This window comes from Phalacrocorax carbo, chromosome 3, assembly GCF_963921805.1.
Source record: "Phalacrocorax carbo chromosome 3, bPhaCar2.1, whole genome shotgun sequence".
Taxonomy (NCBI): domain Eukaryota; kingdom Metazoa; phylum Chordata; class Aves; order Suliformes; family Phalacrocoracidae; genus Phalacrocorax; species Phalacrocorax carbo.
The window spans coordinates 77,997,912-78,023,740 of NC_087515.1; the positions used below are offsets into that span (position 1 = coordinate 77,997,912).

Sequence of the window (25,829 nt, forward strand, 5' to 3'; positions counted from 1 at the left end):
TCCTGATCTGTACAGGCTTTCTTATTCCTGTTGCATCCATGTTGTTGGTATGTTTAAACTCGAAATCAAACACAGCATATTCTGCCTCCAAAAACAAATTCTGGAAATAACTATTTTGCTCATGTGGGCTGAGACCAAGTCTTAGTGTAGTTTAAACCAGCTTTAGGAGGCAAGGAAGTTTACTCTTGACACTGTAAGTCAAATAAGGCAGTGTCTGTTATATATTTAAGGCTGCTTCCAAATCTGCATCTCTGCACCATAGCAAAAATACTGCTCCTGAGTCTTATTCAGCTCCTTTCCTCTGAAAATATAAATGTGTAAGTGCATCACAGCTTTTTGGTTTAGAATGGAAAGAATGCTGAATGGCTTCTCTCACATTAAAAAAACCCAGGATGGAATACAGAGGTGAAAGTGGTTACTGAACACACATTCTTTCGGAAATAGTAAATATCTGGAAATTTCTTTCCACTGAAGCCATCCTATTGAGTGTACACTGCACAACAAAAACATACTATGTTTTCTGATTACACAATTTGTTAACAAGGTGGTTGAAAAGGCAGACAGTAAAAATAGTTTTTGTAAAACCTGTGGAGTAGTACAAATCTTTTGCTAATCACAGTACAACCTTGTGACTCTATCCAACACTGAAAGGATTTTTAATGTTTTATATTGGCTTTTGAGGAGTATAGTAATTTACCCTCTCCTCTCTTTGGTGGAGAGACAAGGAAACAAATATTATGAACAACATATTTTACTTAACATAAAATTAGTGTCTAACTAATGAGTTTTGTCCCATCTCTACAGTGCAATAACTGACAATGGTAGAAGTACTCCAAGGCTGGGGATTTATTCTCTAACATATGCAGCAATGACCACTTCAGATATTTTTGCCTGCCAGATGTACCACCTTTCAAATAGACCGGTGCAGACTGTTTGCATGAATGCAATACAACTTGAATCAAACTGCTCATCTGGCTTGGTTTAATCTTTTAAAATCATAATCTATTTTGAATTTTTTTTTCGAGTTAAATCAGTTTCCCAGATAAAATTCATAGCCCATCCACATAAAAAGTACCGGTGCAGCTGAGGGTAGAGTGTACTATGTCTCAGGGGATGAACAAACTCTGGGAAAGGAGAAGGGAGGAAGTACCTCACAGTGACAGTGTCACAGAGTATGTTGTGCCATGAGACTACAGCTAGAGCAACAGTGGTCTGAGACCTAGTTCATTATCTTTATGGAAGAATGTTTCTTCAATTCAGGTACTGGCATTATGATATTATCAGTTGCTTTTCTTCCTGGTGAAATCTTAAATCTTGTGTGGAAGAGTCTGAAAATGTAAAAGTCTTTTTTACTGTAAGCTGTAAATTGACAAAAAATAATAACTGGGGAGAAATTTCACAGAAATATGTTAAGACTGAAACATTTTCATGTTGTGTCTTGCTCAAGCTTTTGTGGAGACAGTTTTATGCTCATTTGACTTCTGGCACTCATTAAGAGTCTCTATACTGGAGCAGTAACCTACAAAGTCTTCTTGACTTCTATATTTGACACCCCTGGCAAAAGTGACAAAATGTACTTGCCAAATAATTATCTCCCATGGCAAATCACTGAAGACATGGAAAAACACTGCAAGAGACTATCATACCTTTCAGGACAGTCATCATGTTCACAGTTATTTAAAAAGCATGCTTTTCAAAAAGAAAAAAAATCTGTAAAAGATGTATTGAAAACTACTACTTGCAACAATTTATGGTACATAATCTGATGTGTGTACGTGAAGATAACTGGCATATAAAATACCTTTGCCAAAAACTGCCTTTTTTTCAGATCAGTCCAGGAAAATAGGTCACAGACTTTGCTGAAAGAAGCCTTGCTCTCTTTCATGACTTTCAATAGCGTTTATTGATACTGCAATGGTTTTTTCTTAACTTTTTGATGCATGAACAGCAGTATCTCTTTATTCAGGGAAATCTAACTTTTAAAATGGAGTTTCGTGAGTTTACTAAAAAGATTATATTACATGTTTGCCTGCAATAGAGAGATTGAAGCTTAGTAATAAAAAGAGTTTCTTACCAGTCTGGTGTTCTTAAATTAAGAATTTGTGAAAAATGCTAATAATTCACAGTAGGCAGGAGGGACAGTATAGACTTTAACCTGTGCCTCAGGGTCACTGAAGTGTCTGACCTGTATACATTCTGCCGTGACCTCCTGCCCCAGCACAGTGTGCCGCAGGGGCTGCTCCAGGCCCCCCAAGCAGGAGCAGCTGTGTTCCCCCAGCACCAAGTCCTCCCACAAAGGCAGGAGAAGCTGCTCAGCTGTCTCGTGAGCACGGGCCAAGAAGCAGCCCCAGGGTTTTAAGATTGAGGAAGAGCATTGATATGGCCACAGCAAGAGAGCTGAGATAAAACTCATGCACCCAAATGTCCAAAGGGAGGGATCCCAGGCTAGGAATAGAGCAGGCAGCAGCTTCATGTTCCTTCTTGCTTAGCACTGTCTGCTGCCCCGACCTCTGTTCTAGCAAACCTGTGTCTACCATGAGGCTGGGACTGGGTCTTTCTCTGTCCCTTTTCAATCTTCAGCTCTTCTGGCAAGCGAAGTTCAATGCATCTATAGTAGTCTCCCATCTCATGTATCATCCTCCCTACATACTTTTCATGCTTTCTAGATGTTGTCATTAATGGCCTAATCATCTCCTTTTGATAACTATGCAAGTTAATGAATCTCCTGACCTCTGCGCAATTGGTCTTTCTAGAAGAAATGCAATTCCTACCCACAGGAGATTCTTGGCCACTTTGTTGGGCTAGGTTGGAAAGTCCTAGGTTGGGCTTTTCAGTCTAGCATCAGTGGGGATGCTATTACAACACTAGTGTAGTCAGCAATGAATTTTGCCTTCACGGCAAAAGAGAGCTTTCAGGTTGGGATTTTTTTTGTGTGTGTTACATAAATATATATATACACACACAGAGGGAGGTTTAGCCAGCCCATTGTGGAATTTTACTGGAGAGAGCAGTACGTAGTTTTTACAGGCAGAGGAGCAGCCCATTAGTGTGCTGGCAGGGATGTGGGATTCCTTCAGCCACTGGTGCTGCCAAACGCTTTCCTAGCTTCACACCATGCCTTATTCTTCCCTATTCCTGCTTCCCCTGCCTGCGCCACGGCTTTTTTTATTGAACAGTTAGAGGTTAAAAACTGTAGTGCAATCCATCCTGCAGGATTCTGCAACAACATGGCCATGTTGCTGTCAAAACATTTTTCTTATTTTTAAATTAATTTGTAAACAGCATAAATTATGTCTATTAATGTAAACACGGCATTCTGTTTCACTTGTGTTTGCTTAGCATAGGTGCTGCAAATTAGGTAAGAAAAGTGATGTTACAGAGTAGATTTCTTCCATCTTATTAAGTAGAACTGAATAAGATTTTCATAACATTGAAAATGGAAGAATGTTTTTACAAGAATCAGTTATATCTAGTTCTAAGTTAAACCCTCAAAAGATGGGTGAAATATGGCATGACACAGATATTTCAAATAAATCCTTTATTGCTTTTTATACAGTGGAAACTGTTCAATAGGACACAAAGGAAAAATGATGAAAGAGTGACTGTAAGTTATATAGTTTTAGAAAGTAATTAGAGGGGGATAACTGATAATTCTGTACAACAAAGTGATAAAAGACAAGGAAGATTTATTCAAGGTTGCACAAGAATGTTTTATAAGCTGCTAATAGTCTTACACTGAAAAAGGGGACATTGAGATTAGACTAAGGAGAAACTTTCCATAAGAAAGATTTGACAGTGGAGTATTCTGTCAAAATGGTTATTGAAGTACGATCACAAGAAGCATTCATGAAGAGATAAGATAAAACTTCCAAGGGAGCAGTTAGCACAGAGATGAGCTAGACCTGATCAAAATCATAAGCCCGGGTGGTGCTCTTGAACCTGATATTTGTTGTACTGTGACAGCTAATTAAGAAACTCAAGGTGAATGGATGGGAGTTTGAAATTATTTAATTCTTCCTCTGTCTGGGAAATACCAACTGGGCTATCTGACACTGCAATTTCCTGATGCATAATGACAGACATTGCAGATCCTGGGGATTTTGGTTCCAGGTATGTGGCTTTTTATTAGATGGTAGAAGATGTAACTGCACAGCTTCTCAGGATTAAATTTGCTGATTTGCTAGAGGTCTTCTAATCCTGATTTCAGGCGTTCTGCGTACTGCAACAATAGCCCAAGTTGTTAAATTTGGTCTTGCTTTGCTATTTTTAAAACGAGTTGTGTCTTTTGATGGGAACAGTTAAAATGAAACTAGAGAAGAGGAATTAAAAAATGTTGCTGACCATATTTGTCTGCATTAATAGGGGGACAAAGGTTAAATTTCAGAATAATCTTTTCTTTTTTGTGGTCCAAGATAGTCCAAAGGCCTTTTCAGAGCTGTTTTAGTTTTGCTTTAGTTTATGGTTAGCTACTTCGTCCTCAAGAAGCTGTTCTCTTGAGAGGGGATTGATAGGCTTAAGGGATCCTGTGGTTGCGTTCCGTTTCTCTTGACCGTCTGTCTCACAAGGTTTGTTGGGAAAGAGCAGCACAGCAGCTGTGTGAGTATTGCCTTGCTGAGCCTTCAAGAGGGAAGTGGCACTAGCTTTTGAGCTACCATGGTGGGTTTAGCAATTTAGCCCTCTCCTCCGACTCCTGTGGAAAAGTCAGTAGAGCTGTTGTCAAGAGAAATAGGGATAAAAAGTCCTCCATGTGAACAGCAGTGATGCCATTGGAAAGATAGGATAGGCAACGGGGTTTACATTTACCAAGGAAAGAAACAAGAATCACAAGATAAAAGGCAGAGGAGAATGAGGTTGGTGAATGGAGTTGGGTTACACAAGAGAACTGTTTAACTGGAAAGGTTAATTGGACATTCAGACAATGCATCCAGCAAATTCTATTTAAATACTTTGGCTATAGATAGGTTAGAAATTCATTAGAAATTGGGATTATAGATGATTTAAAAGTCCTAGGCTAGGTACTGTTGCAACCTTTATTATGGGAATTCAAGGCTAGGTTAGATACATTTCAGAGAGGAGTGCTCGAGAGGTCGCATTTGTAATGGGGATTGCAATTGCTCTGACTTTTCCCACAAGACAGTTCAAGGCAATTGTTTTTTAGGCATCATTTCCTATAACTTCAGCAGAGATAGCCTCTGATCATTTTAAAAAAAGCTGCTTTTTGTTTCATACTACCAAGGCCCAGCGCGTACTGCAGTAAGGTTGTATATATGGAAGCTCATCAAATGCTTCTTCAAATTTGTGCAATTGATTTGCCTTCAGGAAGTAAAAAGTGGAAGAGAAACTAAAGCTGTTTTGTTTTTTTCTGAACAGATGTTGTACTGATTATGTGCATAATTTTAACATTTAGTTGAGGAAAAGACTCCTTATGCTTAGATTAACAGAAACTGCCTAGAATTTGCCGTCAGTGGTACCAGAATTCACTGCAAGTCTTTTGAAATTCAGAATACATGTGCAATTTATATACTAACATTTACTTGCATCTCAAGCATATTTTAAAAGCTGTTAAAATGCCAAAATTCAGGCTATGCATAAAACATTCTTTTACCATGTTTGCTTTATGATACAATCTTTAATGCATAACTGCACACCCTGTTTAAGCCAAAACCCAACCCCGTTTACAGCTATGTTTTTGTACAAAATATTTCACGCTGTTCAGATTGTATCTGCCTTTACATGTGTCTACATGTAATCTCTCTTTGTCTTTTGGAGGCAATAAAGAGAGATGGAATATAGATGGAATACAGTTACATAGATACAATTAGGTGAAATGAAGGGCGTAATGCCTTTGGTTTGTTTTATTTGATGTGCATATCTCTCTCCCTCAGAACCTGAGGTTGCAACATTTTAGTTTTTCTGACCAGTCCAGTAATCTAAGGTCTTATTTTGAGGGGATGTACTACACAGAAATCGAGGGTGGAAGGTTGTTTCAAACTAAGTGCTTAAGTTTAGAATTGTTTCTTTTTAAATGGTCTTCTCTATATACAGCTAAACACATGACTTAAAGCAGCATTTATTTCCTGACAATAGGTTACTTCTGCTGTGGATCTTTTCTCATCTTTGGTCTGTTGCAGGGCTTAGCTAATACTGAAGCAGCACGATATAACAAAACACTAGGCACTCTAACGATGTCTCCATTTACTGATCCCAGCAAAATAATTATGTTGATTTTTTTCATGTGTAGAGATCTTTTCTTCAGTAAACTTTTTTCTTTCCCTTTACAGATTTCAAGCATGTGTTTATTTTGCATCTGCCTTTCAAGCTATGTCATGTGGTATCCATTACTTAGCATCTGTGTTCATGGCTGTTACTCCTAACTTTGTATGTGGGATCCCTGGAAATGTGAGTAGTGTTCTTTTCTACAACTCCTCTGAATCAAGTATAGAGAACATCTGGACACTATGGACATCAACAGAAAATTACATTGTAGTCCAGCTGGAAAATGGAGAAATTTGGGAACTTAACCAGTGCAGCAGGTCCAAACGAGAAGTCAGTTTGAATCTGGCATATGAATACAAAGGCAACAAGTCCATGTTTTCTTGTTCCGATGGATTTCTCTATGATGATACGAAGTGGAAGAGCACTGTCGTTACACAGTGGGATCTGGTCTGTAACCGAGAATGGCTTGCAAAATTAATCCAGCCTACATTCATGCTTGGAGTCTTGATTGGAGCAGTGATTTTTGGTGACATTGCTGACAGGTAAAGTGCCATCTGAAAATTGGAGCTTCGGACTGCAGTAACACCATGCATATCTACCTGTTTTGTTGTTTTCATTCATTGTGTATTCATAGTTGTGTATTCATAGTTATGTATTCACAATTCAGGAGGTTTGGATATTGTTTTATTCACAGAGGTGTTTAACTCAATTTCTTTTGCTGATAGCAAGTATTAATTTTAAAATGTATTTGCAAATCATTTACTTTTAGAATATTTTTCTACTTTATATCAGCCATTGTTCTAGGCCTTGATCCCTCAAATTTCCCTGTGCACGTAGTATTTGCTGCTAGATAATTTTTTTTTTTTAACAGGAATAGCAATAGTTAGTAGTAACAGCAACAGTAAAACCTGGGAGTAGGTTTTCACTCCGTTTTCTATGAGGAGAGGTTCCTCATAGAAACATAGATTTTTATTTCTGTATATGATAAACAGCTGAAGGGCTACTGGAAGGTTAAAAATAATGTATTTTAAAATCACATTTCCTAAGCTCTGTCATGAATACAGCTCTGTGGGGCTGAATCAAAGGCTCTGAGGACTTGATGAGGCCCCACGTTCTTAAAGTAAGCACCCATACACTATTTTTACTTACTGTCCAATTGTAGTTTTTCCCTGAATGGATAGCTTAAATTTCAGTCTCTTGAAAGTCCAGAAGTCCAGATAGGAGGAATAATGGTTTTCAGTGAGCTGTGCTGTAGTTTCACTCATTTACCAGCATGTACAAAGTTCTGTTTGAGCACGAGGAGAGTAATTCTGTGGAGGGAGTTGACCCGAGCAGTCCCTTGCTCATGGCACCAAGGCTGTCTTTCAGCCTGCTCCCCTCTCACAGTTCCTCCTTGCATGGTATCTCAGATCATGCACTGAGATCCAGCAACAGAGCTCTGGACTCAGAAGCAATAGTGAGATCCAGGATGTACGTCTGTATCCTCCTGCTTCTCTTGGTTTTCTCTCTCGATACAAATACACATATTCACACCTCAGAAGAATGCCCAGCCATGCCCCTCTATCCATATGACAGTCAAACGCCTAAGCTGCATTGTACTTGGTTTTGTGTCAGGCAGTTTATGTACCTGTGCTTTGCTTTGAAGGCTGGTTTAGTGTTATTTATCTCCTTCTATAAAGGAGCTTGTTGACTAACACCTCTGTTAGGTGGAGGGTGACGTTTTATCCCACAGCTAACAGTATAAGCAGAAAAAGGAAACCAGGTATGTTGTCATATGATTTTCCTTTATTAGCACAATGCTACAATGTGACAGTTACAACATGGGAATGCAAAAGTAAAGATGATCTTTTTTTAATTTGGCTTTTAGAACACATGGAATCAATACTGTCTCCCAATGCAAGGCTTTGTAAAACCATATTTAACACAAAACTAGAATAGAATGCCAACATTTGTTCTGAGTCCCTTTAAATCATTCATAGCTTTATTAATTAATATTTAGGCATGATTTATAAGGTTATGATCACATTGTTCTTATTTCCATTAATTCAAGCCACGGACAGCCAGTTAGGATAATACACACATTCTGAGTTATAGATTTACAACTGTAGATTTTACAGCTGAAAGTTATTATTTTCTGACACATCCTGGCTGGTGGGAAATAAGTTTGTGGGTTTCTCCCATTCCTAATTAGCAGATTTCCCAACAGAAGAGCTCTGACAGCTAGGACTCGCTGGGATCTCTTCTGGCAGGGGTCAGAGACAATGCATGACTCCAGGTCAAGGTTCAAGAAAAATAAGAGTTATTTTAATGTAGTACCAAATACAGAGAAAAACTGACAAACGAGCCTGCACCCCTGAAAGTCCACAAACTCTCTGTCTAAATGTAATATCCACATATGAGAAAAGCTGTTTGCAGAGGAGTAGGTAATAAGAGTCCAAGAGAATATTACCAGGGAAGAAAAATTATTCCATGCATTTAGTATTACAGAACATTTGTAGATAGACTGTAATGAATCCTCAGTAGAGTCTTGTATATCTACTGCAGAATTTTAGGTTTTCTCCTCAGATGAGCTTCTTATTGATAGCATCTGCTCACTTGTTTAGAGACAACTGGCTTTACCTGGTATATTTTCTCCCTGAGATATGGGAAGAAGATAAACAAATAGAAGTTCCTTTTTGCTAAATGCCATTCTTTTACACTGGAAATTACTATGTTGTTAATGGGAAGCTAGTATTTGACTTTTTTTTTTGCTGTTAGTATACTAGCTTCCTGGATTTCTTTGTTTGTATATGCAAGCATGTGTGCTGTGATGCAATCAGAAAATGCAGGGGAATTATGTAATTGTCAGTGTTAGAGAATTCAACTTCAAATACTGGACAGAAATATCTTATAGAAGTCTTTAATTACTATCTAAATTGGTTGTTAATTTGGCAAGAGATGGCATGTGTTATCACAGTTAACCTGTTAGAAATTATTAACTAGACAGTACTTACTATAAAATATCTGAAAAAGCAAGTCTTACCTGCTGTCCTCATAAATAAGACAGAGTAAATATGCAGATTAGTTAGGTAGATGTTAAACTTGAAACTGGAGGTGAGCATATGTAATGCCCACTTCTGCACATTGCTGCCAGCCAAGAATTGTGGAATGGAAGTTCTGTCCATAGGAGCTTCCTTTTTCTTGGAAGTTGGAATTACTGAAAAATTAATACAAGTAACTAAACCAGAGTTTCTGTGGTAAGTGGAAGTATTAAGTACAGTATTTTCAAAGTCCCTTCCAGGTAGGCTTTCTGGAGTTGCAGGTGTATTTTAATAGAATGTTTGTGGTAATTCATAATTTTATTACTGCTGTGATTTTCAGACTGGGAAGACAGTGTGTTATATGGTTCACAAGTGCTGGTCAGTTTGTATTTGGCATCGCAGTGGCCTTCACGTTTGACTACTACAGTTTCATGATTGTGCGCTTTCTCCTTGCTATGGTAAGAAAGGATGTTCACCCTGGCTTTTTCTATGTGCCATTTCCTACCCCTTCTCAAGAAAACCTCCCTTTGGTTATTATTTCCTCCCCTACTTCATTATTCTAAAGCCCCCTCTGTTGCACTTATTTCAGCAGAGCAGGGAGAGTCTGAATGTTCTTGGACCACAGCACTTTTCCTCTTTGAATTAATAGAAAGCATCCGTATGAAGCAGTGTTTGGTACTTCCTCCATCCCAACCTCTGCTGGACTGGTAATTAAATACCAAGTGTGAGCAGCAAACTCTGGATTCTGTATTGCAGCTGCCATTGCATTTCTCCTTATTGTTAGAAATTGAGTACATTTTTCTTAAAATAATAGATCTATAATAAGTATGATTTTTATCTCTACCATTTTGAGTGATGGAGGAGAGATGCACATTTTCTCTTTCATGCATCTCCTTGGTCTTTTAAGCTACACCTGGAATACTAAATACATAGGTACACATGTTTAACACTTAGATGTTTATACTGTACTTAAGGGTATTCCAGTATATGTGTTTATGTGCATCTATACACATACTTTTATATATATGTGTATGATATATTAAAATATTTATACATAGTAACCAATTGTAAATTACTATTTTACATCCAAAAGTATATTTGTAGTCTTTCACTATATAATGCATAAAGAAATTAGACTGCTATCACAAGAAAAATTATATAACTTATTTAAGTAGGTTAGAAATTTGAAAATAAGCACACAATGTATTTTATTCCTGATGACAGTGCATTAGTCAAGACAGGACCTCACACCTGGAGCTCCCTTTGCCTGATTAGAGCTCAAAAGGATTTCCTAGCAGGAAAAACTGCATGGGTGTTTCAGCCTTGAACAGTGAGGTCAACAGAACTCCCTTGGCTATTGATGCTAGGGGTAGTTTAGAAAAGCAAAAACCTCTGACCAGACCAATGCTGTAGGTATTAACTGCCCACTGGGACTGATTTGCGAGATGGAGGTCTAAAGCTGTAGCCCCGTGCCACTGAGATCAATGCAGCCTCCCTGCCAGGTTCAGTGGGTTCAGAATCAGAGATTATTAACTGGAATATCTTTAATCAGAAAATTGATTAATCCAAACAATATACTGGAATATTTTCTGGTCTAGATTTTCTAGCTGTGTTTTGAAAAGTTTTGAGATACCAAGAGTTTGACTGTTGCTAGAGAAATTAAAATATATCTATAGATATATTCAATAATATATATATTCAGTGAAGAAATACTATAATGCAGAACATACTAGTAGTTGCATCCACAAGGTAATGTATGAGAACCTATAATCATATATATGAGATTCTCTTCCAACACTGTAAAAATTTTATTTTATGAGATAATTTACAAGGGTGTGGAAGGTAATTCTCAGTAAATTTACAGGTCCCTGACATAAAGCCAAGGTCAAGATTTTCAGAAGTGGCAGTTACTTCAGGGGACCTCATTTTCCTGAGCATCCAGTTTGCAATGTCATTAGGGGACCTGATTTTTGGACATGAAGGGCTTAGTGGCATCAGCAAATTAGGCTTTTTCAGGTGTCTCTTGCTGGCTCATGCCCACTATAGAGAAGCATCCAAAATCACTTCACCTTTTTAAATACAGTGTTTGGGCAGTCTGAAGGTTTGAGTGAACTTTGTCTCCAGATTATTTGTTTTCAGGGTTGCCTTCTTTTCTGTCAGTGTGGGACGTGCCAGTGTGTCGGGTATTAATTGTACACAAATGTGGAACACTGATGGCTGTTTGTTTTTACTGCTGTTGCACAAGGAGAGGAGATACAAACCTTACTATTTTCTTTTTCTCTCTCCCACCCCCCCCAGGTTTCAAGTGGCTATCTGGTTGTGGCTTTTGTTTATGTGACTGAATTTGTTGGCATAAAAGCACGAACCTGGGCTTCTATGCATGTCCATGCTTTTTTTGCTATGGGAATTATGGTTGTGGCACTCGTGGGATTTTTGGTTCGGACCTGGTGGGTCTATCAGGTATTTCTCTCCATAGCGACTCTTCCCTTTGTCTTGTGCTGCTGGATGCTCCCAGAAACACCTTTTTGGCTCCTGTCAGAGGAAAGATATGAAGATGCACAAAAAGTAGTTAACATAATGGCAAGATGGAATAAAGTAAGCACTCCCTGCAAAGTTTCTGAACTGTGCTCTGTCCAACAAGATGATCTAGTCAGTGGCAGAACGGGTGACAATGACACATCCTCAACAAAGAAGCACAACATCTTAGACCTGTTTTGTAACTGGCACATTGCAAGAAGGACCATCACAGTCTGGCTGATCTGGTTCACTGGGAGCTTGGGGTACTACGTCTTTTCCCTCAGTTCTGTCAATCTAGGAGGCAATGAATATTTAAATCTCTTTCTCATAGGTAAATATTTTTGTACTTTATTCTGTTTATGACATAACTAGAACATAGCATTTAGAAATGTCTGTATATTGCACAGCAAATTTTTTAACTTTGATCATTCAATTATGAACCTTGTTCAAAAAGTGTTTTGCTAACTCTTCATAAAGTTGACTAACATAGGAGTATCACTCACTCCAAGTCTCACTGTTTTTGAAAAAACAAATTTAAAATATTTTGGTGTACAAAATTCTTCTCCCTCTGTCTTCGTGATTGTAAAACCGTATTCTGCTTGTCTCCTCTTTGCCCAACAAGCATATAGCAGAGCCACAAAAACACCAAGGGAAACAGACCAGCAACACAAAATTTACATGGCTCTGTTAAAGGCTCAAACTAGGAAAAGGAGAGAAAAAAATATTCCTTTAATCACTTATAGTCATTATATATTTAGTCTGCTTGTTTAGAAAATAGTTTCATAATTCTTAGAAGCAAGAGTAATTTTCATTTTCTTGAAAGTATATTTTTAATCTAGTTGTATTACTTGATTTTGTCAGTCTGACTGTAATCTTCCTCTGGTATGTAAGTTGTTTATAAAGGCAGCTCAGTGCATTCAAGGTCTGATCCGAAGTTTGTTAAGATCAGTGGAAATATTCCATTGACTTCAGAAGACTCTAGGTCAGGCACACAGCTCTGAGCCAGCAAAAAATTAAATCATGCGCTTTGCTTTATGCAACTGAGTGCTTTCAGTAAAGTGAATGTGACTGTTCATGCACATAAGCATGAGAAGGACCGGGGCACTCATGAATTCACTCTGTGTTGTCACATATTATAGCATATCAGTGGACTGACAGGTATTGCACAGAAATGAAAATATTATGGTGAAGTACAGTGCATAAGTCGCTGTATCCACTTCCTTCAAAAATATTTTAGCAGACACTGAATAATTGCAAACTGCTTTTACCAACACAGGCCCAGAAGGTGGTTTCCTGATATTATAAGTGTGTTGACATACTAAAAGTGCTTAGTAAAGGAATGCAGCATATTTGTTCAGGGCTGTATCTTATGTTCTTCCTTGATTTTATGTTGGACATAGTAGCATTCTTCTTGAGCAAGCTGGTTTAAAATATGCCTGAACTGGCTTTGGCTCAGTATAATTTGTCTAGGGGCAAATCATGTTTACACGGGGTTTGTGGACAGTCCTAGTCAAACACCAGTTCCTTTAGAGCTGCAGAAGTTTTTCTCTGGAAAGAGACATTAAGAAGAGATGATCTGAGTAAGCACGGGATATCATAGGCAGCTGCCCTCTTTTTAATGCAGAAGAGAGAAAGCTGGAACTGTGCCCTCTGTATCTGTGGAGCTGACTCAGAAAACCAGTCCTGGAGAGACCTTGCTTGCCTTTTACATTGGGATGATTTGGGGCTGAAGCGGGGGGAGGTGCCTGTGGCTTTGGTTTTGTGTTCAGGTAGAAGCTGGCAATTCCTGAGAGGTGTATCGGTGTGACACCAGCAACATTCCTTGTGGGCATATTTAAGCTGTTGATGTGAAAATACGTGAAGCAAAAAAGCAGCAAATGAAGAGTCATAAGTGGCAGTGTCATAAAAGCAGGACTGTGGCCTTGCTGTTTTCTGCACTTATCCACCCCAAAGAGAATTGGAGCTGCTCTGTGCTGTGAAACTCATTTCCCTTGTCCTTCTCCCTCCCCCACTACGATATTTTAGGCCATGCTTTCTGCCTTCTGTTGTCATTTCTGTTACCAAATGAACTAGCTCAATGTACTGGTTATCTCTAGATTTTGCTTACTTATTACCTCCTAGATTAAATGAATCCCCATAAAGTTATAACATAGTTATAACATGAATATGTGTAATCATGACTTAAAATAATTTCATACTGACAGGTGCTGTGGAGTTGCCTTGCTATGTCATTGCTTGCATTGGGATGGACAAACTGGGAAGGAGAAACACACTCATTCCGTTCCTTATTTTAAGTGCAGTGATCTGTGTTTTAATTATGTTCATCCCTCAGGTTAGTCACGCACCATTGAAAGTGTTCCTATAGTAGAAATTGATTTTAAAGGCCCTTAAGCCTGTAGATGCAGCTGCTCTTTCTAAATCATATAGTTGATTAAAGGTTGTTTTTAAAATACGACTGCCAGTCTAAGTTAGATTTCTGTCTTTTCAGTACAGGTTTCACAGTTTCATTGCTGGAGTCACATGTAAAATATTCCCAAGGCTTCAGTGAACCAGGACTGGTAAAAAGTTATATGGACGCTAGTTACTTATTAAGACTGATTTTAAAAAAGCAAGCAATAAGTATTGCTTCTTGTTTAAAGAAGGGTCACAACTTTTGAGGGATTCAAATTAAGTTTGGAGCAGTGTTGTTTTCTGGCGATTTATTTATTTGTGCTCTCTTTCAATAGGATTTCAATATATTAATTATCTTAGCAAATATGGCTGGAAAATTTTCAATAGGTGTGGCATTTGGCCTTATATATCTCTACACAGCAGAACTGTACCCAACAATTGTAAGGTAAGAACTTTCACCACTCACATATTTTTCATTATTTTGCTGTTATTTCCTTTTCATTATTATGCTCCTGGGCCAGATCCAGCAGCTCTTGACATTAGCAGCAGTGGTCTGAAAGACTTGGGGTGGGATGAGTTCCTTCGCTGCTTCAGAGTTGTCTAGTATTTGGCTGTATAATAAACTTTTATTTATTTTTTGTTTCCATGTGCATTCTTTTGTGTCATTGAGAACCTAGAAGAACAGTCAATACTTTCTTAAATGTTATTTATGCCTTTCTTGAAAGTCCTGGTTGTTCATCCTGTGGTCTCTGCTGAATGGTTGTTGTATTTTTAATCTTAATTATAGAAGCAGCTGAATTTCATTACAATATAAATTTACACTGGTGTAGCAATAGCTTCCTAGTACCATTGCATAAAGACACATATCATCCTACTGATGTTTTGAGTGTCTGTGCATTTGTGATTGTTTCCTTTCTCTGCCAGAATTCTTATCAAAATCCTTGTTTTATGTGTAGATCTCTTGCTGTTGGAAGTGGAAGCATGATGTGCCGTGCAGGAAGTGTGGTTGCTCCTTTCTGCGTATATCTGAGAAGCGTTTGGATTTTCATGCCACTTGTAAGTATTTATTTCAATGGTGAATGTTTCTGGTTTGAAAAGGCATATGTGTCACTTGTTTTCTCAGGAAACAAAAGCTGAACTTTTATTCTGAAAAGGAAATTGGATGAACCATTCTTGTTCTAAATCTTAAGACTCACAGTAGCTTCATGTTGTTAAAAATATGCAGCTAAAGCAAAAGGGAGTCGCTCTGAGTTGGTAACAGATTTGAGTCACTGAAATCTTCTGAAAAATTTTTATGATGGAAGAACTGCAGGGCTAGCAGTTCTTGACCATGGTCATGATTTACTCTTACCTTTTTTTGAAGGGCATAGCTCTTCCATTCTTGGAATTCACCACAGGTGGTGGTTTTTTTCTTTATAGCATTCCTTAATCTTTTCCATGGCTTCCCTGGGACATTGCATCTCTGGAATAGCTTTCCAAAAGATCAAGAATGTCTTATGCTTACTGTACTGGGTCTTCACAGCTGTCCCAAAGTTCCTTTTTTTCATTTTTCATTTACATGAACCAAACAAAACAACTCCTGAAATAGAAAAAGAGAAGCAAATGGTATATGAGGTCCATGGTGACTTTGACAAGCAACAGGACCTTGGATTCATTAAGCACATCCTCCTTTAGGTGACTCCAGGTCATGCTACCATTAGGTTTTGTCTTCTACCTCTGGTTGCCTCAAGAAAACAGAGGTGGAACCATTCCTTTGTGGACTTTGGGCATTTTGTCTGTATTATGTAACTTCAAATTGGTATTGGACAAAATATTTTACATATTTCCTGCTCAGAAATGAATCACATTTCTTCATTAAATTTATGTTATGAGGCATTTGCTGCTTAGAAATCCTGCAGCCATTCAATCACTTTTTTACTCCTGAAGGATAATTTTTGCCCATATATGTAAAAACAGAAGGAATTGCAAAGTTTATATTAAAGCTTTAAGTAGAGAAGAGTTTATTTATGATTTTAAAATAGTTTGAGTTCTTTCAAAAACCCTTAGAATTCACTGTGACTAGCACACCAATGTTGTATGTAGATTACACGTGTCAGAAGGTGAAAAATGTAATGGGATGTGTCATTCATCTAGATTCTGACTCTAATTTTGGTTACCACACTGGAATTCCCTGAAAAAGTGGCATTGTGTCTTTTGATTTTGCAACTATAAAATCTTCAATTATAGGTGCTGGAGATTGGTTTCAGAGAATTCTTGGGAACTTGTTTCATTATTTAAATTTATTACTTTCAGTTGTTTTGGATGAAAGTTAAGAGGATGAAGCAGACCACAAATTAATTTATTCCCTCAGGCTCCTAAAAATGTTTTCTTCCTTAATAATGGTCCCATACAAACCAAGATATCATCCCAGAAAAGATGAAGAAACATTTGCACAACAGAGTGGCCATGGGACAACATTCTTTTTCTGTTGTCAGTGTTTTGCCTTTAGTGGCTGAGATAAGCTTTATCTGTGCAGAAGTGCTGCAGTTATACTACAGATGGGGAATGCTCAAACATGCTAGAAAGCAGTGCAAATGGCAATAAAAACAGAGGAATTATTTCAGCTATGAGTAACTGCCAGTGTACAAAAAGTATCCAGAGTATTTGTAGAGTTGTGTAGTAGTTCACAATTAATGTGTTTTCATTATTAGCTCCTATTATAAAACATTTGTCAGTTTATTAAATAGGCTTGTCTTGAGTTGCAGCATAGCGTGCCAAGTCTCAGGTAACGTAAATGTTTTGGAATGGAAATGCAATGAAACGGATTACCTTTGTAAACAAGCTGTTACACACCATGGTGATCTGTTGTATACACCATACATTGTCAAGCAGTTACTATTGCTATTTGCTTGACAGTCTGCCTCCCATACAGTTATGCCACCTGTAAGTAATGCAAGCATCTCATTTGAATGTCTATAAATCTTGAATAACTTGCCAAGTATGTTTTCATGCGACAACTTTCTAAAAAACTTACAGTAAAGTGACTGCTCCATGTCTAACCTATTTCTGGTTCTCAGCTGTTAAGATTTATGTTACAGTAACCCTGTAACAGACTTGATTTTTCTCTCAGATAAACCATAAATTATAAATTGAAAAAAACCAACCTCCACTGAGGTCAGTAAAGTTAAATGAATGCAAATCCTGTGTCTAACACTAGTGGATTTTCAGGACAAAATTTAACCTTTTTTTTTTTTTGAAGTAGGAATTTTGTAAATAAGATCACATTTTAGATTGGTTCAGCACCATCAGATGCAGATATAAATTTAAATAGCAGACTAGAATAATCATTTGTTCTCAGAAGTAAAAGTATTATTTTGTAGGGATATTTAATTCAAATTGTCTTTGTTCTAGAATAAATATATTAAGTCCTGGTCTTAGACCACTGTGAAATTAAAATTGTTGCACAAGGTAGGGAGGAAGGCATATGAAAAATGGTCATGAATCCTTTTTTGAAGTCAGTTACGGTAGCTGTTAGAAGCTGCTGCCTGTACCGAAGTGTTGGGAATACCCTGAGAGCTTGACTAAGCAGCAAGTCAGATTTGAAATTAAGACCCTGAAAATGCAATGAATTTAAGCAGGTACTCCTGTCAAATTAACTTCAGTGGAGCTTAAACATACTTAGATACTTTGTACAACAGCACATTGTAACCCATAAGCATTTAACTCATTGACTATATCAGAAGAACTTTTTCTGATGCTGAATGATATATGGAAAATAGTACATACATACAAAATGTACACATTTGTTACGAGCAAGCGAAGAGCTAAATTACATCAGGTGCCTCACAAAGAAGTGTGCCAAGATAAGACTGCAAATGACTTGCTTTGACTAAATGTAACTTCATTGGTAAGTCTGGTAGATGACATTTGAGAAGGCCTTTCGTTAATACACTGTGACTTAATTGTTTCCTATTGTGTCTTTCATAGGAAATAACGGAAAATGCTTGGTAGGGCCAGGGAGAAGGGAAACACGCTGAATTAGGCAGTGTGCAGCAGCTTTCACATTGAAAAAAGAAAACTAACATGTGATGGAATAGAGTTAAGAGACCTGAGATGAAAAGGCAGGAGAGATGGTGGTGTGTACGCTTACAGAATCATGAGAGTTTGCAGGGGAATACGAGGTAGGTTCAGTAGGAAGGAAAACATGAGAAGAATGCAAAGTATCTAAAAGACTAACCGAAACAGAGAAGATGCACGCTCAAAGCACATAGTGTTGCTTTAACCTTGATCTGCTGGGCATCAGTAGTGACCCTGCTCTCATAAACTCCAAATATATGGGTATCCTTAAGCTTCAATATCCTTAACAGCCCTCAATAGCCTCAGAAATAAACTTAGGACAGCCTAACGAATGTGCATAAGAGAGGTTACCATGGAATAGCTGCCATGTGTCAATTCATCCTGTCTTACCATGGCAGAAAATCATGTTTTAATAGTGGAGAAGAGTTCTAACACTCAGAGGTGAGACTTTAATATTTTGGAATATATTTTTAAATATCACCCATGACACATATATGTATATATGCCTGCAATGATTTCCCTCAGGTTGTCACTTAGTGCCATTTCCTCTGGTCGCATTACTGCTAAGATATTTTTTTAATTTCTCATGGTAAGAGCATGACTATTTTATTTTCACTGTAATTTGTATTCAGCAGTATTTTGCTTAATGTTTTATTTTGTCAGCCTCTATATTTAATGCAAGCACAAAAAGAGGAGCGTATGCAAAGGAGTGAATTCTGCTTCTCAAAAGAGTGCTTGAGACAAGCTGTCCTGTTCTTTTGGAGGTGGGGGGAAGGAAAAACAGCAGGGCGCATTTTCACAAAAATAGCTCTGTTCAAGGTTAGGATGAAGAATTCCAATTTTAAAGCACCTTTCTGACTTGGGAGAAAGTCTGGCTTAGCTGCAGATGGTAGCTGGCCAGTTCTTGTCTCAAGCTCTGTGTGAGAGACATAGGCATAGTAATTCCAAAGGCACTCTCTCACACTTGGAAAGAAAGTATGAACCAAACAGGACAGACCTGAGAATCAGCATAGGGTAAGATAAGGATAATAGAGTATCAAAGCACACAGTCATAAAATGGAAAAACACCGAGGCCAGGCATGATGTATGCTCCGGAAGCATTTCTATCAAGAGAAATTTGGGTCATTTATAACCTGACATTGGAAGAATATCAGGGCTTTAATGCTGTTCTGTACTTCAAAGGAGTAAAGCGTGAATTGTCCTCACTAAACAAGGCACAGAAATGAAGGGAAAGAAAAGATACTCCTGGAGCATGTGTGTGCTTCTGGATCTACCCCACGTGATCCTGATCCTTGCACCACTCGTGCTGAAGTAAGCGGCTGTTACAGAACTGTATACACCATGGAGAAGTCCAAGATGTGATCCCAGGGCAAATGTCAGTGCAGATGCCTGCACCCCTAACAGATCTTTGAAACTGCAGTTTAGGAAAGAATTCCTGTTTAGAGCTAGCTCATTATCTGCTGAAGTGCTCTCCTGAGCAGGGATGTGCACTTCTATGGCTCCAGGCCAACAATCCATACTGAGAAATTCTGATCTGGCTGTGTGCAGGAGGAACAGGCACACAGGTACAGGGGGAATAGGTTCAGGAGCTGGAGTGCAAATTGAGATCACAGGTTGCAGGGTAATTGTAGCTCTATGAACATGCATGTAAAAATAAATGTATGCAAACCTAGAATCAGTTCTTAAATACATACCTGATAGTAGAAATATGAAATGAAGGATATGTATTGTTTTCTCAAACAGAATTATTCCTGCTTGCGCTGTATTGATCCCTTATGGAACAAAACACTTCACTTGCTCTTCATTAATTCTGCTGCATAATCTTTCATTTAAGCAACAAAAAGGCAGATCTTTTATACAGTCATTATTTAAGACTTATGGTCTTTGCTGTACATTACAGTTCCTTGTGCTTTATTTTAAATGTACACTCAAGCAAGATCAGAGTTGCATAACTTAAAAGACATTTCTACCTTTACAGCTACTGTTTATTTCTTCTAGTTGCTTGTTGGAATCATGGCTCTTCTGAGTGCAATATTAACAATAATGCTTCCAGAAACACTGGGAAAACCATTGACTAATACTTTGATGGAAGCTACAGAAATGGGAAGAAACAAGAAAAGCTGTTCAGGAAAGATTCCTCCAGCACACAGTGGTGCGGCATTAGAAAAGATAGAGATGTTTGGTCAAGAAACAGTCAGCACTGAGAAATAAAGCAACAGCAAAATGGCTGTTCCCAGTTTCAATCATTATCTAATTTATAAGATATTTTTATTCAAGAAATGTGACTGTTCTATAATATCTGTGCCTTTTAATTTGTATCCAGTCTTGCCTTTTCAACAGAGCAAGTATATAAAACCGTTTCCACATGACTGAGGTACTGCAGAAAATTTGTTAAGATTTCTAGACCCCTTGTCAAACTTACACAGGCTTCAGAAAACCTATCTGAATCGCTGTGACCAGTTGGAATGATTACTCTAAATGTTGGAACCTACCTGAATACACATATGTAAAAACTATGCGAATTCTTTTCTTCACATTTTCTGCAGTTAGATTTGTAAACCCACCACAAAGTGCCCTGCTCTGTTGCAGCTGACAGTTACAGGCCTGAGACTTCAAAACATAGTAAATTCAAACAGTTATAATTCAGGAGAGAAGCCTTAACATTGCATCAAATCATATCAATAATTTCAAAGTCTAACTGATTTTTTTTTCCAAATTTTTACTAGAAAAGGTACCATTGCTAACAAAGGAAAGTATTCTGTGGAACAGCTTTTGACTGAAAAAATAATACTAAGTTTGCAAAATGTGCAAATAGTTTGTATACTATTCATTCTGTTGAATGGTAAATGTATTTTCATTAGTGGTTTAGAAAAAATTGTTCACTGGATCTTCTGCTGTCTTAGTAAGTTCTTCTTATTTTAGGTGAAACTAAAATGCCTGATGCCTTTGAAAGTCATATTCATTCCAGACCATTATTTCCATTCTCCCCTTCTCACTTCAGCTCAGATCTAGCATCAGATTCCACGTAACTTTCAAGTGCTACACCAGCAACTTTGCCAAATGCCTCCATCAAGGCCTTCACAGTCCTCAGTGGAGCAGAAGAAGTGGCAAATCAGTCTTATTGAGACTCTCTGCACAGAGGTAGACTTAGTTATTAAGGAACATTTAGTAGACATGGTATCTACACACCATTTTTCTTGTAAACCTGCTGTCTGTAGCTCATTTTTTTCCTTATACCACACAAAATCAGTTAGAAAAATATAATTTTAAAAATGGTTGCTGGACAGCACTGATCAATAGAAGAATTAACAGTTACTCTAGCAGTTTTAGTGAAAGTGTCAGTAAATGTCCCACTGTTGTCACACCTCATGTGTGCATCAACAATTTCTTGCTGGTGCAGTGATCATGCCTTATGACTGTGGACCACAGAAAACTGATAGATAGGAATCCATCATCCTGGCTGCTATTTTTATGGATTTCTGTGCCACCTCCCCTTTTCAGTCTACCTACAGACCTGGGGGTTTCTTCCTTGCCTGAGGATCTGAATCCTCTTCTCTCGGTCACCCTTGCTTTGAGGGGGGTGGCACATGTCGAGGTTCAGACAGCCCTTTCTTGCCTGGGCTGCGTGAACCCTGTCATCCCTGGTTTGAAATCAGAGTTCTTCTCATCTTAGGCACCTACTCTCAAGCTAGATGGTATGACCTCATCAGGACAAGTCTTCCCTTGTTTACTACTATGCCATGTACCCCAACATAAGACAGCTAGATTACTGTAGATAAATATCCTTTATACTGTAGAGTTTAATGGTCATATTTTTCAATTATATCTGCAGAGTCATATTAGTTTCAATGACTTCTGAAACCAGAATAATCATTTATATCCCCTTATAAGAGATTGTTTTGTTCACTGCACTGTCCTAGAGTGTCAAGTAGCATTTTGGTCCTGGCATTTGGACAAAATCATATCCTATATGAGGACTAGCATGCTTCAAACCAAGCAAAAATCCGTAAGTTTTAAGTTCAAGGCGTTTCTGTGTGATAATTACATGGAAACCAGGACGGGGTCTTTATGCTCCCTTCAGCTATGTGGGTGTCCCAGTATTTGCAGAGAAAACCTCAGAACAGAACTGCATCTGGCTTCTGTTCAGATATATTAGTTCAGCAAAAGCATGTGCTTAACCTTACTCACGTGAGTAATCCCATCAGTATTTATAGAACGACTTGAATACATACTTTGATGACTGAAGATAGGATTACTCACATGCTGTGGCTTTTTATTTTGCTGAAGAGCAGACCTGGTATTCTTCCACTGCTTTCAGATCCCTCTCCACTTCCCAGAGGAGAATAACTCTCCTTAGCTGCAAGATCTGTTGCTAAACCACGCGTGCCCTGCCTTAAACAGGGTTTAACCATGCTAAAAAAGAAAATACCATGCAATAAACTGGTACTGTCTGACATTGCAGCCACCTCCCTGCCCCACAGAGCTCCAAGTAGTTGCCCTATTTTGGGGTTCTTTCTCAGTGATACTCCCTCTTTTATTAGGACAAGGTCCTATCTTAAAATTCTCAGTCTTGAGTGCTGGAAACAGTACAGTCTGTTTCTAACAAGATACTAAAGAACAATTAAAATGATTTTTTCTACTTTCTTACTTGCCTAATGACTGATTTGGGGGTTACCCTGCTACGACCAGTCCATTCACATTCTGTGTTCCTTTGACTGGATGGATCAGGACCTGGTCATCTGTAATCAGTATACATAAGGTAAAGAATGAAAAATAAAAAAGCAAAAACTTAAACAATCCTTAAGCAATCCTTACAGGCTAAAACTTAATGATAATTCTAAAACACAATGTAGCTTGATGGCTTTTATCCCAAAAGCCAGCTGCTCCTGAAACTGAAGTCATTATTTGGTCTTTGATTCAAATGAGACCTAAATCTCCCTGAACTAATGATGTTACTTTTTTCCCCTGGAAATAAAAGGTTTCTTGATCTATAGGTACTCCTTTTGTGATTTTATGCATGAATAGCTTAAAGGATGCCCTGAAGTATCCTGTTCTTTAACCTGAGGAAGCATATTACTGTAAAAAAGAAAACAGCATGTGCCTATATGTCTCTAGCATTTCTGTTTGCTTGTTTTTCCACATGGACAAAATATGTTTAACACTAGTCATACATTATAAATGTAGCATAGACAGGGTGAGTTGATTTCTTTCTCTTAAATATACATAGGTTATCTAAACCCTCTTGCAAAAGAGCACTGAGTTTGAGAACAAATGCTTCTGTTCCTGTGGGGCATATTTGCCTCTCATTGCTCAGAAAAAAAATTCCTTTTCATAGTTTCTTATCTGAGTCGTTAAGTTCTTTTATGTTTGTATTTATCTTCTCTATCTTAATGCAAATTTATTGTGCTGATCAATGTCTCTGGCGTTACACAATGGTTTTGTGAGATACTGGATTAGAATTCTTATCTGTCTTAATTGCTGGTCACTATTGCACAATTACAAATGTCTTTGTCCTAAGTTTGGTATAATATTTTATTACACAGTCTTGCAGTTTGTTTAGGACATACTTTCTGGGTTAAATACTGGAATAAGAGCAATTATAATTAGTTTAATAATAACTGAGGAAAAATAGTAAGTAAATGTGTCTGATATTTTGAATCTGTATTTTAAAACAGATGTATTTTCTACTTTAATAACTCACTTCAATTTCTTTGTGCAAGTTTCTATAGTTTAAACATCTATGTAGAAAAAAAGCTACCCAATCTACGTGCAGTCTGTGTCAAATGCTTTGGGTGGTACCCTGCACGTCTGAACAAAGGAATTAATCCTGCCTGAAGGCTGAGGGGTTTTGTGTAACGGCTCTGTGGAAACAGAAAATGGTCTGACATCCCAGCTCTGGGATGGAGGAATCTGGCATTCTCCTGTATCTTTCACATCTTATTTTTACCAGCTCCTTACGTGCAGTCACTTAGGAGGCCCCCGTAGCATTGGACTCAGCAGTATTCAAGGCCTGTGAGTGCCTTTAGCAAGGGCTTGCAAAACGCAAGGTCACTTGCACCATAGAGGCATGATGCCAGAAAGGCATTTGTGGCTGAACAAAGGAGTGCCCAGATTCACCCTATATACCCTTGTACAAACATATCTTAAAGATGCTTGTCTGAATCCCACAACAGATTCATTGGGGAGTAATTAAGCTCAAAAAAAAAAAAAAAAAGACAAGAAAAAAGGGAAAGATGAGTGTTGACAAAAGTAGTTTATTTGATGAGGAAAAATTGTAGTAAATGCAGTCAAACAGTATCTGCATTGTTACATCTCTCATGAAGAAAGGGTAGAGCACATCTAAGTACTGGTACCCTAATAATTTTGTACAAGATTCTATACCAGGTGGAGTGTGCATTTTCGTAACAGAGGAGAAGTATGTACTTATGGGAAGGAGTTTGCCTGGAATATGTGGGTTTAGTACAATGTATGTTAATGTTTTTTTACATGTGCATTTAATATCTGCAATTATGTTCAAGAATAAAGTAAAACACGTTATTTAACCTTTACACCTTTATGTAATTTAATGAACTCCTAACAATCACCAGCACTTCATTTGGTACATGCTCCCTTGTACCAAACACCGGGCTGCCGCTTCGGTGTTCCACAGAGATCCCTCCTGCAGGGAAACCCATGGGATACCTTCTGCATGGCTTAGGCGGACAACTATCACCTGCGTGTCTTTTTCCCATTTGTGCCTGCAGGTGTAAACCAAGGTTTGGGTAATGTGTTAGCTGGTGACTATGACAAGATGTGCGTTAAAAATGTGACATGTTTTCCATTTCAGTTGCAGGAAGAATATGATTCTTTTTTGCCTTTATTGTGTAAGCTGGCTGGGGCAGTAGTCCCTTGGACAAATGACAAAAATAACTGCAGATATTGTAGACTGGGTATGAGTTGATTAAAAAAGAGAGTAGTTTACTGTGGGAATGACAAAGCAATACAACTTGTAACCACTTGGTGTTCAGTGGATGTGAAAACTTATTGTAACTTCCTCATGCAGGAACTGGAGTGAGCAGACAGTACAAGGAAAATGAGAACTGCAGCAATCTGTAGCCCTATTCTGTATGATTTGTCCTCTTCGGCCTTCTCAGGAACCTATTTATTTTCTTCTTCCCTTAAATCTCAAATTAGTGCACATTACTCAATTTTCCATCATATTTTATTAATGTTGTGTTTTCTGATCAAGTTACACCCATCACTTGGCTTCATCATTTGTGTTTTAATGGCTTTTATGTCCTTGCCAGGTGATTCAGGTTCCTCCCTGAAAGTAACTATAGCGAACGGCTCAAATATTTATTTGCTAAATTTGAGAGATTTGAACCATCCCTGATATACTGATTTCAAAAGCACTGAGTTCAATCAAGCTCAGAAAAATCAAACCTAAAAAGTATATATCTCAAATGGGGAATTATCCTTTTTTTAATATGACTGATATACAAAAATGATTGCAGAGCAGTTTGTACACAAAAACAGCTCTTTCAAAGAAATTACTATCCTATGTTCATGAATTATCAGAAGTAATGGGGAATATCTCATTTAGTGACAAACCAACTCTTGTCTCTCTGCATTCCTGTCTAACACACAGAC

At 37.9% G+C, this 25,829-nt stretch overlaps 1 protein-coding gene across 2 annotated transcripts in view; it reads left to right on the forward strand.

The window, feature by feature from the left end:
* SLC22A16 (solute carrier family 22 member 16) overlaps positions 1 to 24,748 on the forward strand; it is a 37,024-nt gene extending 12,276 nt beyond the window's left edge. Inside the window, exons 2-8 of one of the 2 annotated variants that reach the window (XM_064447464.1) lie at positions 6,282 to 6,758; positions 9,577 to 9,694; positions 11,535 to 12,084; positions 13,958 to 14,085; positions 14,480 to 14,589; positions 15,101 to 15,200; positions 20,199 to 24,748. In XM_064447464.1, the coding sequence (XP_064303534.1) occupies positions 6,282 to 6,758; positions 9,577 to 9,694; positions 11,535 to 12,084; positions 13,958 to 14,085; positions 14,480 to 14,589; positions 15,101 to 15,200; positions 20,199 to 20,411 (1,696 nt within the window). In that variant the 3' untranslated portion in view covers positions 20,412 to 24,748. Of the gene's footprint in view, positions 1 to 6,281; positions 6,759 to 9,576; positions 9,695 to 11,534; positions 12,085 to 13,957; positions 14,086 to 14,479; positions 14,590 to 15,100; positions 15,201 to 20,178 lie in introns of both variants that reach the window. The other variant, XM_064447465.1, reaches the window with a different exon arrangement.
* The last annotated feature ends 1,081 nt before the right edge of the window (positions 24,749 to 25,829 follow it).